This window comes from Phoxinus phoxinus (genome assembly GCF_949152265.1).
Source record: "Phoxinus phoxinus genome assembly, chromosome: 24".
In the NCBI taxonomy this organism is placed as follows: Eukaryota; Metazoa; Chordata; class Actinopteri; order Cypriniformes; family Leuciscidae; genus Phoxinus; species Phoxinus phoxinus.
In genome coordinates, this window is record NC_136899.1 from 24,428,567 (window position 1) to 24,442,016 (window position 13,450).

The window sequence follows — 13,450 nt, forward strand, 5'->3', positions numbered from 1 at the left end:
CCCCAGGCTTACACCTGACCGGTACCAGTCTGACGCTCTCCATGGTGTCAGGGCTGAAATGCATTCCTGAGTGACCTTGAGGCGATAACGACCGTGTAACCATGCTCGGCGCGGTACGCGCGTTCTCAACCAGAACTGTAGTGGGCGCATGCGCAGCAGGCCCAACTGCAGCACTGTAGAGGCTGAGGCCATGAGGCCCAGCATTTTCTGAAATCTCCTGAGCGGCACTATGTGGCCGCTGCGGAAGGATTTCGCCATTTGCAGGGTATTTCGCCTGCGCTGTGATGACAGGCGTGCTGTCATAGACAGTGAGTTCAGATCCAGTCCTAAAAAGGAGATCCTTTGACTGGGAAACAGTGAACTTTTCTCCCAATTGACTCTCAGACCTAAGCACTCGAGGTGATCGAGTATTAGTGTCTTGTGGTGAGCGAGTTCTGACGGCGATTGAGCTAGAATCAGCCAATCGTCCAAATAGTTCAGAATTCGAACGCCTCGGAGTCTCAGGGGTGCCAGCGCCGCGTCCATGCACACTGTAAATGTACGAGGTGCTAGAGACAGGCCGAATGGCAGGACTGTGTACTGATATGCCCGGCCCTCGAAGGCGAATCTCAAAAATCGCCTGTGACGTGACGCAATTTGTATGTGAAAATACGCGTCTTTCAGATCTATCGCCATAAACCAGTCTCCTCGGCGAATTTGCGCGAGGATTTTTCTGGTCGTGAGCATTCTGAACTTCCGCTTTGTTAGCGTTTTGTTCAGACGCCTTAGATCTAAAATGGGTCTGAGACCCCCGTCTTTCTTCGGTACCAGGAAATATCTGCTGTACAGACCCCCTTCGCTCTGAGCTTGAGATAAAGGCTCTATGGCCCCTTTGCTCAATAGCTTCGCTATTTCGGCTCGAAGTAGATGTGCTACTTCTGTTTTTACCGTGGTTTCGACTTTTCCCGTGAAACGGGGAGGGCGTCGATGAAACTGTAGCGAATAGCCTCTTTTTATAGTCTCTAGCACCCATTCTGAGACCCCGGGAAGTCTTTCCTATGCATGTGCACGTGTGACTAGGGGTTGAATGTAATCTGGGCCCTGGTCGCGAAATGGCGGCGACACGAGAGCAACCGTGTGCTGTAACATGGACGCCGTGGCGTCTGAGGCGGGGGACATGTTTAACACAGTATGCGTCCCGCGCGCGCTCGACTCTCTGTGTCGAGAGAGAGCGCGCGGGACGAGTCCCGTAGGGCTCGTTATGCTTGTGAATAAACGTGGGCGCTTGGTGGCGGGCACATTTATAACACCGGGGACACTGTGTTTGTGTACTGACTGACCGTTCGCTAGTTTCGTTTATACAGAAACCGCGGAACGTGCAGTGTGTAGTGGTTGTGGGCACTTGGCAGTGGACACGCTTACTACGTATAAAGCACAATCGATCTGAGTCGATTTCAAGTGTGCAAACCCTGTGTTGAACGGGGCTGCCCGTAGGGCTCGTATATTTGTGAATAAATGTGGGCGCGTGGTAGCGGGCACATTTATAACACCGGGAATACTGTGTTTGTGAACTGACTGATCGTCCGTTGGTTTCGTTTTTACAGAAAACCGCGGAACGTGCAGTGTGTAGTGGTTGTGGGCACTTGACAGTGGGCACGCTCACTACATGTAAAGTACAAACGACCTGAGTCGTTTTTATGTGTGCAGACCCTGTGTTGTACGGGGCTGTGCTTGCACGGGTTGAAAAACCGGGCTCTGGTCGCGAAATGGCGGCGACACGAGAGCAGTCGTGTGCTGTAACATGGCGTGATGCGGGGGCGCGCTTATCGAGCGGGCAGCCCGCGCGCGCGCTCAGCTCTCTCAGCTGAGAGAGAGAGAGAGAGAGCACGCGGTGCGAGCTCCGTAGAAACCATGTTGACATGTAGCTTGTAGTGATTGTGGGCACTTGAAAGCGGGCACGCTCACTACATATAGTGCACAATCGACATTGAGTCGATTTTATGTGTGCAAGCCCTGTATTGTGTGGGGCTGTGCTTGTGTGTATGAATGGGCACTGGGTCGTGGGCATTGCAGTTACACACATTACATCATCGGCTGTGGCCGGGACACCGTGTAGCACAGAGAGTACTGTCTATCAGAACCGACTGACCGTGCATTCGTTTCGTTTTTACAGAAACCACGGGACATGCAGTGTGTAGTGATTGTGGGCACTGAAAAGCGGGCACGTTCACTAACTTACATGTATTGCACAATCGACACGAGTCGATTTTATGTGTGCAAGCCCTGTATTGTGCAGGGCTGTGCTTGTGTGTATGAATGGGCACTGAGTCGTGGGCATTACGGATACACACATTACACCATCGGCCGTGGCCGGGACACCAGAAAATACATTTCAGATTTACCTGGGGCGTCGTGAAAACGGCGTTTGTGTGCAGGCAAACGAGCATTGATGCTGATTTGGTGACTGCAAAATACACTGGCACGGTCGCGTATGTTGGGACTGTGCGAGCGAGACATTTTAGTGAAATCCGGCCGCGGCGGGATTTTAACACTGTAGCTTCCCTCGAAGCAGAAGTGCGCATCCTGGCTAAAGACGGGGCTTTCCGGGACTCCGCGCTTTCTTCGTGAATTCAGGAAGAAAAGGGCGCGGGTCGTGAGGACGGTAACGTACGTTCCTCTGCAGAAAAACAGCCATCCAGCCGGTAAGCGCATCGATGCTGGTCTTTCTCCGTCGACGCTCATGAGCGGCGGGGGAGGGGAGATCCTCGGAGCTCGCCCATCCCGGGAGAGAAAAGCAGTCTTCCTCCACAGACGCGGCTTCACCTTCCTTGTTCATGACGGACGCGGCGGCACACAGCGGCTCTTGTCCGTCGATCATAGAGTCCAGCGAAGCGGGCGGAGAAGCTGGCGGCAGCAGCGGCGAGCACCTCGTGGTGAAGGGAGGTTCCGGGCTCTGCTAAGCACGGCGCTTTCACGGCGCGGCACTACAGCAGACGGAAAGGATGCAGCTTCAGTAAATGAACGCCAGGCGAGTCCGCAGAGTCACCGTAGGCATCAAATTACAGCGATGGCAGCCGCCATCGACGAGAGCTGAAGCTGCGTGATACTCACAGGCAGGAAACACAGCACGTGGTCCCTGTCGCTGAGCGGGGCTCTACACGAGCCACAGGAGGTGCGAGGCATCTTGAAAAAGACGCTCGGCTCTTTTAGTGGTGGAAAAACTGTGTGTCGCGACGGCGAACACACACACAAAACACACACACATAATGTAAAGGATATTCCACGCCGGAGAAGCGCAGCAGGGAACGGCGGCTGAAGGCGGCGAAGACCAGCGGCTTCAGGTAAGAGGCGCGTCCTGCTGAGGTGCTTGTTCCAAACGGCTGTGGCGGCTCGAATCCAATCCAGCGATGCGTGCAGCTTCGTTGAATTTTAGAAAATCGGCGTGTTAGACAGCTATGCTCGTATTTATAGGCCTAGGCCACGCCTGTTTGGGCGGGAGGTGACGCAGAAGGGCGCGGAGCGCCCTCATTGGTCAGCGTCCTGGCCTCGCATAGGCTGTGCTTTTCTGGCAGAGCAGCCAATGGGTGAGCTGTATTGCTCCGCCTAGGTTGTATGCTTCAGAAAAGCGTTTTACATTATTACAAAATTAAGGATTAATTTTAGGCTTCAATCTCGACAAAGAAATATCTTTCCCGTAGCGTTCTTCGACGCAGTACGAGAGAACTCTACGTAAGAGAACAGACAAATCCAGGAAAATCCGCCACTCGCTCTTTTTTCACTCCGTCTTCACACAATAGATCTGTCCCAATTTCTGTACGTATGCATTATTCTAGTGCAAGTAGTGTTCACACTGAAAAAAAAAAGAAAAAATTGCACTTTAAATACCCGAATGATGCACTTAAAGGGATAGTTCACCCAAAAAATGAAAATGCTGTCATAATTTACTCAAGTTGTTACAAACTTGTATGAGTTTCTTTATTCTGCTGAACATGAAAGAAGATATTTTGAGTAGTTTATATTTATAAATTTTTGGATGAACTATCCCTTTAATTAACCGAAAAATCAAAGGCTACATCTAAAAATAGCATACATATAGTAGATGAAAAATAGTATATGTGACCCTAGATAACACAGTCTCACCCCAAAACGTCACATACTGACGGGTCTTGACCATACGGCAACATACGACGAAAAGGGTACCCCTATAACGTCCATGTGTGACGATTCGGGTATGGTTGGGTTTAGGTATGTGTTAGGGTACCGCTAGGAGGCGCTGCTGGTGCGCTTATGTCTGCGTCTCATTTTGACGTTATAGGGGTACCCTTTTCGGCGTATGTTGACGTGTGGTCAAGACCCGTCAGTATATGACGTTTTGGGGTGAGACCGGGTTGCCCTAGACCACAAAACCAGTCACATGGGTTCATTTTTTTGCAATTGAGATGTATACATAATCTGAAAGCTGAATAAATAATCTTTCCATTGATGTATGGTTTGTTAGGATAGGACAATATTTTGCCGAGATACAACTATTGTAAATCTAGAATCTGAGGATGCAAAAAAATGTAAACATTGAGAAAATCTCCTTTAAAGTTGTGCATTTATGTTCACGATTGTGCTGCATTCACTCACAAAAATACATGTTTTATATATTTACGGTAGGACATTTACAAAATATCTTCATGATATCTTCTGTTGAACATTAAAGATATTTTGAAGAATGTCGGTAACCAGACAATTGACAGCATGCATTGACTTCTATAGTATTTTATTTCCTCTGCCATCAACTATATCATATTTTATATTCAACAGAAGAGAGAAACTCATACAGGTTTAGAACAACTTGAGGGTGAGTAAATGATGACAGAATTTTAATTTTTGGGTGAACTATCCCTTTAACTAATCGAAAAATATCAAAGGCTGCATCTGAAATCTCATACTTATAGTAGATGAAAAATAGTATATGACAAAATAAGTATGTCTGAATTCATAGTACTCATAAAAGAGTACACACTCTAAAAAATGCTGGGTTGTTTCAACCCAATTTTGGGTAAAATATGGACAAACCCAACCGTTGGGTTAAATTTAAATTTTTAACCCAACGTTTGGGTTTGTCCATATTTTACCCAAAATTGGGTTGAAACAACCCAGCATTTTGTCCCGGATGAGCTTCTTCTTCCAGTGATATTCTGAAGTGTGCATATGATGGACACTTTACTATCTCATGAGGCCACAGGAGAGGATTTATGAATGGCAGTGAAGCGTGTCCCGAATAGCACACTTTACGTGCACTTGCGGTCTTGTGGACTTAAAGGATTAGTTCACTTTCAAAAATGTTTTTGCTGATAATTTACTCACCCTGATGTCATCCAAGATGTCCATGTCTTTCTTTCTTCAGTCGAAAAGAAATGAAGGTTTTTGAGGAAAACATTCCAGGATTTTTCTACACAGAATGGACTTCAATGGAGACCATCTATCCCAATGTTCAAGAGAAGGATCAAATGTCCGTCTCAATGCAGCTTCAAAGTCTCGACACAATCCCAGTCGAGAAATAAGTGTCTTATCCAGCGAAACAATCGGTCATAAAAAATAAAAAATAAATTATATACTTTTTAACCACAATTGTTCGTGTTGTGCTGGTCTGCGACGCGCCACGCATTCATGTAATCACGTTGGAAAGGTTACGTTCACGTCATCTATCCAAGTTATTTGTCTGTGTACTCCGGTTCAAAAAAGTAGGAAAGGGAAACTCCATCTCATTTTCTCCTCCAACTTCAAAATCGTCCGACATCTTTGTTTTCATTTATTTTAATTTTATTTTTTTCTCGTGACCTTTCCAACGTGTTGATGTAATGCATGGCGCGTCACAGACCAGCACAAGACGAACAATTGTGGTTAAAAAGTATATACATATGTTTTTTTTTTTTAATGACCGATCGCTGGATAAGACCCTTATTTCTCGACTGGGATCACGTCAAGACATTTGAACCTTCTTTTGAACATTGGGATAGATGGTCGCCATTGAAGTCCATTCTGTGTAGAAAAAGCCTGGAATGTTTTCCTCAAAAAACAAAATGTTTTTCAAAACCACACGCTGGGGTTAAGACCAATCATACGATGGCCTACCCCTAACCCCGCCCCTAAACCTACCCGTCAATGGGGTTAAGACCAATCATACGATGGCCTACCCCTAACCCCGCCCCTAAACCTACCCGTCAATGGGGTTAAGACCAATCATACGATGGCCTGCCCCTAACCCCGCCCCTAAACCTACCCGTCACTGGGGTTAAGACCAATCATACGATGGCCTACCCCTAACCCCGCCCCTAAACCTACCCGTCAATGGGGTTAAGACCAATCATACGATGGCCTGCCCCTAACCCCGCCCCTAAACCTACCCGTTACTGGGGTTAAGACCAATCATACGATGGCCTGCCCCTAACCCCGCCCCTAAACCTACCCGTCACTGGGGTTAAGACCAATCATACGATGGCCTACCCCTAACCCCGCCCCTAAACCTACCCATCACTGGGGTTAAGACCAATCATACGATGGCCTACCCCTAACCCCGCCCCTAAACCTACCCGTCACTGTGGTTAAGACCAATCATATGATGGCCTACCCCTAACCCCGCCCCTAAACCTACCCATCACTGGGGTTAAGACCAATCATATGATGGCCTACCCCTAACCCCGCCCCTAAACCTACCCGTTACTGGGGTTAAGACCAATCATACGATGGCCTGCCCCTAACCCCGCCCCTAAACCTACCCGTCACTGGGGTTAAGACCAATCATACGATGGCCTACCCCTAACCCCGCCCCTAAACCTACCCGTCAATGGGGTTAAGACCAATCATACGATGGCCTGCCCCTAACCCCGCCCCTAAACCTACCCGTTACTGGGGTTAAGACCAATCATACGATGGCCTGCCCCTAACCCCGCCCCTAAACCTACCCGTCACTGGGGTTAAGACCAATCATACGATGGCCTACCCCTAACCCCGCCCCTAAACCTACCCATCACTGGGGTTAAGACCAATCATACGATGGCCTACCCCTAACCCCGCCCCTAAACCTACCCGTCACTGTGGTTAAGACCAATCATACGATGGCCTACCCCTAACCCCGCCCCTAAACCTACCCATCACTGGGGTTAAGACCAATCATATGATGGCCTACCCCTAACCCCGCCCCTAAACCTACCCGTTACTGGGGTTAAGACCAATCATACGATGGCCTGCCCCTAACCCCGCCCCTAAACCTACCCGTCACTGGGGTTAAGACCAATCATACGATGGCCTACCCCTAACCCCGCCCCTAAACCTACCCATCACTGGGGTTAAGACCAATCATACGATGGCCTACCCCTAACCCCGCCCCTAAACCTACCCATCACTGGGGTTAAGACCAATCATATGATGGCCTACCCCTAACCCCGCCCCTAAACCTACCCGTCACTGTGGTTAAGACCAATCATACGATGGCCTACCCCTAACCCCGCCCCTAAACCTACCCATCACTGGGGTTAAGACCAATCATACGATGGCCTACCCCTAACCCCGCCCCTAAACCTACCGGTCACTGGGGTTAAGACCAATCATACGATGGCCTACCCCTAACCCCGCCCCTAAGCCTACCCGTCACTGGGGTTAAGGAGGTGGAGAGATCAGTATCTGATGCTGGATGACTAAATAACCGTATAAAATTCATAAAATACACGGATGAGTACATAGTAGAATAAGTGCATAATATTCTCACGACCCACACACGAGGGAAACAGGGATAGATCCAAATTGCAGTATTTTAATGGGGTAATCCGAAAATCGTCATCCATTCCATGCAAGGGTCAAAATCCAAATAGCAATCCAATACAAAAACAAAACAAGATACAGGCAAGAACAGACAACCGAAGTGATACTAAATAAGGAATCCGTGACAAACCAAGAAACAACCAGGGTATATAAACACACAGAACTAACAATAATAATGAGAGACAGCTGGGAAAAATGCCGGGAACAATGACGAGAACAGCTGAGTGCAATGAACAGAGATAAGTGCAGACCAGGGGTGCGTTTCCCAAAGCCAACTATGGTCGCAAGTTCTGTCGTTTCCAATAGAGTTCAATGGAACTTGCGACCATAGTTGGCTAACGATGCTTTTGGGAAACGCACCCCAGGATTGTGGGGAATGTAGTTAACAATGACAGACACCGTGACAAATATTGCATCATTTGGGATACTGCTACTGTCTGGAACAGGGCAGAACGTGATTCACCAAGTGCAACATGTCCCTGTATCCTCATCTTTGTTGATCCTGGAACAACATTACAACCGACCGCAGATTTGAGAGAGAAGTTTACAGTTTATGACAAGTTATTCACATACAAAACACCTATTTCAAATTATAATAATATTTCACAATATCACTATTTTTACTGTATTTTTGATCACATGAATGCAGCCTTGAGACTTCTTTCAAAACAAATATATTATTCCAATATCTTATTCATAGTACATATTATTCCAAACTTTTGACCAATAATGCATATATTATACTGAGGAAAATAAGCTCAATCATCTAAATAATGTTTCAATGCAAACAATCTTAACGGTCCAATGGTCCAAAAATAGGCTTCATTTTCTTTTCATATGAAATAGTTTTGACAGTTATGAGATTCCCCTAAACATATTTTGGCATACATTAAAGCTAAGCCGTTATTATTAATGAATATAACATATACTAGTTTAGGTTAACTAGATAACTAACTCTAATGCGCCAGTGCCATGATTTTCAGCAGGAGCCATGGACTAAAATTAGGCAAATGCTGCTGGGTTGTTTCAACCCAAGTTTGGGTAAAAAACTTTAGGGTTAAAGTTGGGTTAAATTTTTACATTACATTCTTAACCCAACATTTGGGTTTGTCCATATTTTACCCAAAATTGGGTTGAAACAACCCAGTATTTTTTAGAGTAGATATATAACACATTATAGTTTTATAAAAACTGCACGATGTTGTATTACATTACAATCAGTTACAGAGTATTCTTTATTTAAGTTATTATAAATCCTGCTTTTTTTACATTGCGGGTTGGCAAGCAGTCTAGATCTAACCTCTGACCTGTTCCTAAAGAGTGTAAAAGTGCATGTTGACATGTGTGTGTTTGACACTGAATCGACGGCGAGCTGGAGCCAGGAGTGTGTGGGCGTAACCAGTGTGTGTAACTCATTACTACAGGACTGCACGTACAGTATATACACATGTGGAGCTGGTGTTTGTTACCACACATGTCCTCCGAAGGGATTCTCCTGGAATGATACGTTCTGCCGTTGGACATCACACACCTGGAATGATGAGCATAATGAACGAGGAGCAGATGGAGAACGGAACGGACTCCGATGACGATCTTCAACCCGAGGAGATTCCCGCGTACCTGAAAGACAGGAGAAGAGCCAAGTCTTTACCTGCGTATCCAGACCAGGCGAATCTGTTCCATCAGATCTCGCAGAGCTGCAGGAAACGCGTGAAGTTCGCGGACGCGCTCGGGTTGAATCTGGCGAGCATCAAACACTTCAGCACGAGCGAGGATCCTCAGATCCCAGCCAAAGTGTTTAACAGGCTGAAGAGCTTCCCCCTTCACAATGACCGAGAGTTCATGGACGACTTGTGCATGAACATCAAGTCCACTCTGGCACTGGACTATCTAGTCCCGATGTTCAAGATGCCCGTGGAGTCCGGAGACTTGGAGACGCGGCTCACGCGCTGTCGCGTCGCGCTGGAAAGCGTCACGGTCACACAGTTTGATGTCCGTGGGATCATACGGGCGATGGGAAGGAGAGAGGTTGGGGTCAGGTATACTTTCAACGACTGGCTGTCGTTCGTGGACGCGCAAGCCATCCCCGTGCCCACCGAGGACACGACGCACGGAGCGCGCTTCTCCTTCACCATGTTCACGCCTCCTTTCTTAGAGCCGAGCGCTACTGTGCACTTCGCCGTGTACATGAGGGATGGTAAATCTGAGTTCTGGGACAACAACGATGGGCTGAACTATTCCCTGAAGCACAACAACTCGTCATCCATTGAGACTGCAGCTTTCCACGCGATATGAAGTGATGCGCTTTTACGCACGGCACGCTGCGCCAAATCTGTGCGGTTTGACCTCACAACTGACTAAAGCGAAGGACTGATATTACAAAACATACATGAATGTGCTCTCAATGGGATATCAACGCTCAAGGTTATACTATAGAGTGGACTGATATTTCAAGTCAAGTCACCTTTATTTCTATAGCGCTTTAAAAATAAAAATTTAAGCAGCTTCACAGTGATAAACAGGAAAATAGCAATCAGTGATCACCAATCAAATGTGAGACACTTCAAAATCAGCTGTAAAGCAACTCTAAAAGACAGTAATCTCAATATCCAGCTCAATGCAGTTCAGTTCAACAAGTTCATTAATGATGAAACGAGTTCAATTCCGCATAAGCAGAAGCGTCGTTATTCAGCTCGAGTTCAGTCAGTTCAGTTCAATACCAGAGGTGATCTTGCAAGATTGGTCAATTATCTTCATTGGTCCAGCTCAATGCAGTTAAGTCTTGTTCTCATCCAATAGTGTGAAAACAATTTGATGACATTATGATGAATATTAAGTTCAATAGTAAAATAATTGTTTACCAGAAGAAGAAGAAATGTCTGTCATAAATTAGTTGTTCCAAGCCCGTTTGACTTTCTCTTTTAAAAAGTTAAGTTCAGAGCATTTAAACACATGGTAACAATGAAATGTGATGCATTTTGAATATCCAAATCAGTGAGAAAATGACTTAAATTGTGGACTGTTTCTCACTCGCATAAAGTTATTGTATGATTCCAGGAGACTAACTCCCGGTTTCACAGACAAGGCTTAAGATAGTCCCAGAGTAAAATGCATGTTTGAGCTGTTTTAACTGAAAGCAACTTGCACTGACATATCTTAAAATATGTCACTGCATTGTTTTGTCTCAAGATGCACATCAGTGGTGTGTTTTCCCCTTACCCTGGCTTAATCTAAACCCTAACCCTGGCTTAATCTAAACCCTAACCCTGTCTTAATATAAACCCTAACCCTGTCTTAATATAAACCCTAACCCTGGCTTAATCTAAACCCTAACCCTGGCTTAATCTAAACCCTAACCCTGTCTTAATCTAAACCCTAAACCTGGCTTAATCTAAGCCCTAACCCTGTCTTAATCTAAGCCTTGAACATTTTCATGCAAGTTCAAACAATGCATGGAATGCAACCTGGACTGTGTCGGTTTTCTTTCCCAAATGAGTCATCGGTGTCATTTATTAATAACGCCAAACATGTTGTTTCCATCATGGCTGCACAGTTATTGACATTGTGAAGTTCTTTTTATTGCAATGCAGAGACATGTCATAGAGGAAACAACACAGCAATGCATTATGGGAAATTATCAGTTACATTTGGGACAACCAACAGATGCTTCTCAAATTTAATTCAATTATTGATGCTTTCGCTGCATTGGACTTTAAAATTAAAATGTCAATGTTGACATTCAACTGTCAAAATGTATTAATTTGATCAAAAACAAAAGCACATTAAAAGACACCAGAATAAAGGGTTCATAACACAAAAGAATGGCATTCTACATTGCGAGTTTGAAGACATGAGAACTGAATGTTTACACTTCTCTCAGCATGAGGACAGAGACTGGCTGTGTTGAAAGTAAAGCAAGTCAATAATAAGTCTATGTTTATGCATATGAGATATGCTATCTATCATTGTAACTAAAGTCCAGCTTTGCCAGTTTTTCCTTACATTGGGTGTTTGGTCTATGCGTCTGTTTGACTACAGACGACATTCTGTTTGCGATATGCAATGTTTGTTTGAACATGTGCCGATATTCTTAATGTATGCACATGAGATTTCATTTAGCAGCTGGATTATCCTCAGTAAATGATGCTTGATAATGTGCAGTATTGTGGATGTGAAAGAGATCTGAATAGAAGGATGATTGACACTTGATGTTTCTGCTCTGTAAATAAAAAGCTCAAATAGTTGCATAAACTATCTCATTTGTTTCTTCAAAACTGGTTCTAACTTGTTCAAGTCAAGTACATGACGGACCGGTTTCACAGACAGGTCTTAGATTAAGCCTGGATTAGGCCTTCATTTAGGAGATGTGTGACCCTGGACCACAACATCAGTCTTATGGGTCAATTTCTTTCTAAAATTGAGATTTATACATAACATGAAAGCTGCATAAATAAGCTTTCCATTGATGTATGGTTTGTTAGGATAGGACAACATTTGGCCGAGATACAAGTATTTGAAAATCTGGAATCTGAGGGTGCAAAAAAATCTAAACATTGAGAAAGGGGGAAATGTTTAATTGGTCTAATTTGAATCAGAAAATTAAGACTGATTACCTCTTGTTTAAATGCGAGTTGGTCACACTAGTTCTCAAAAGATTTGCCTTAACACACTGGATACGTTTATGCAATTATGTAAGAATTGGTTGTTAGAAAATATTACATAAGAATAATGAGTATTTATAAAATGAGGGTGTCATATTAACCAAGAGTTGGGCAAATGCATTACATCTTCAGTGAATGCAAATATTTCAACTGTTAAACGGCAACTATGATTTTTGTTGTCGTTGATATTTTTGCTTTAATGCCACAATACAATAACATAGCTCCAAATAAAATATTCACTAAAGTATTATTTTAATTCTCATTAACACTGCAATGATGAACGCCTCTGTCAACAGTCTCTGCCTCATGAATAAATGTAAATGCGCACGCATAATTTCATTCAGATCTCCACGTCTCTGTTTGCATGATGCACTTGTAACTGGGCCACGTTTAGGCTTTGAACATACGAGTTTTAACAAAACTGTTTGCTTTTGCTATCCACAATCTGTTCGTAGGCATTGAGTAACGTGATCTTTATACCGTCCCCATGTTTTACTAGGCCATCGCTGACTGAAAACTAACAGAATAAGCTATTTTTAACCACTCGACCTTTACCCTTCGTGAAAAGATCAATGAAAACTGTCATTTTTTTCAGATAACCCACTCAAAGAAATGTAACTTACATGAATTTATTGTAACAAACAAAGCATGAAAAATACATTATGTACAAATTATACGGCATCTTATATATGATATATATAGACAGTGTGGTGTTCATGAGCAGATGGAAAGAGGAAGAGTGTGTGTGAGATCCATTCTGATGAAGGTCTCCAATGCAGATCACCATCATGACCATCATGACCAGCAGATGTTTGAAGAATAGACATCAGTTCTCTATCACTCCCACGTCACATCAATCGCTCTTCTTTTCCTCCGGTTCCATGACCGTCTTCTGGATCTCAAACATCTGCCCTATACACACCTGTGGACAGTGACAGAGATCACAGCAAGTTAACAAGTCCTGAGATTAAAGTGTGTAATTATACAATTCCTCATTCTGA

At 44.7% G+C, this 13,450-nt stretch overlaps 2 protein-coding genes across 2 annotated transcripts in view; one reads left to right on the forward strand and one right to left on the reverse strand.

Annotated features, from left to right (window-relative positions):
- The first annotated feature begins 9,165 nt into the window (after positions 1-9,165).
- ppp1r3g (protein phosphatase 1 regulatory subunit 3G) lies at positions 9,166-11,429 on the forward strand. The gene has a single exon (XM_079602438.1). It carries the CDS (start codon positions 9,289-9,291, stop codon positions 10,081-10,083), a length of 795 nt encoding a protein of 264 aa, XP_079458564.1. The 5' UTR covers positions 9,166-9,288; the 3' UTR covers positions 10,084-11,429.
- Positions 11,430-11,577: 148 nt separating this feature from the next.
- Positions 11,578-13,450, reverse strand: part of lyrm4b (LYR motif containing 4) — a 68,657-nt gene continuing 66,784 nt past the window's right edge. The window contains exon 3 of the mRNA XM_079602444.1: positions 11,578-13,371. Coding sequence (XP_079458570.1) covers positions 13,303-13,371 — 69 coding nt within the window. The 3' untranslated portion in view covers positions 11,578-13,302. The remainder of the gene's footprint in view (positions 13,372-13,450) is intronic.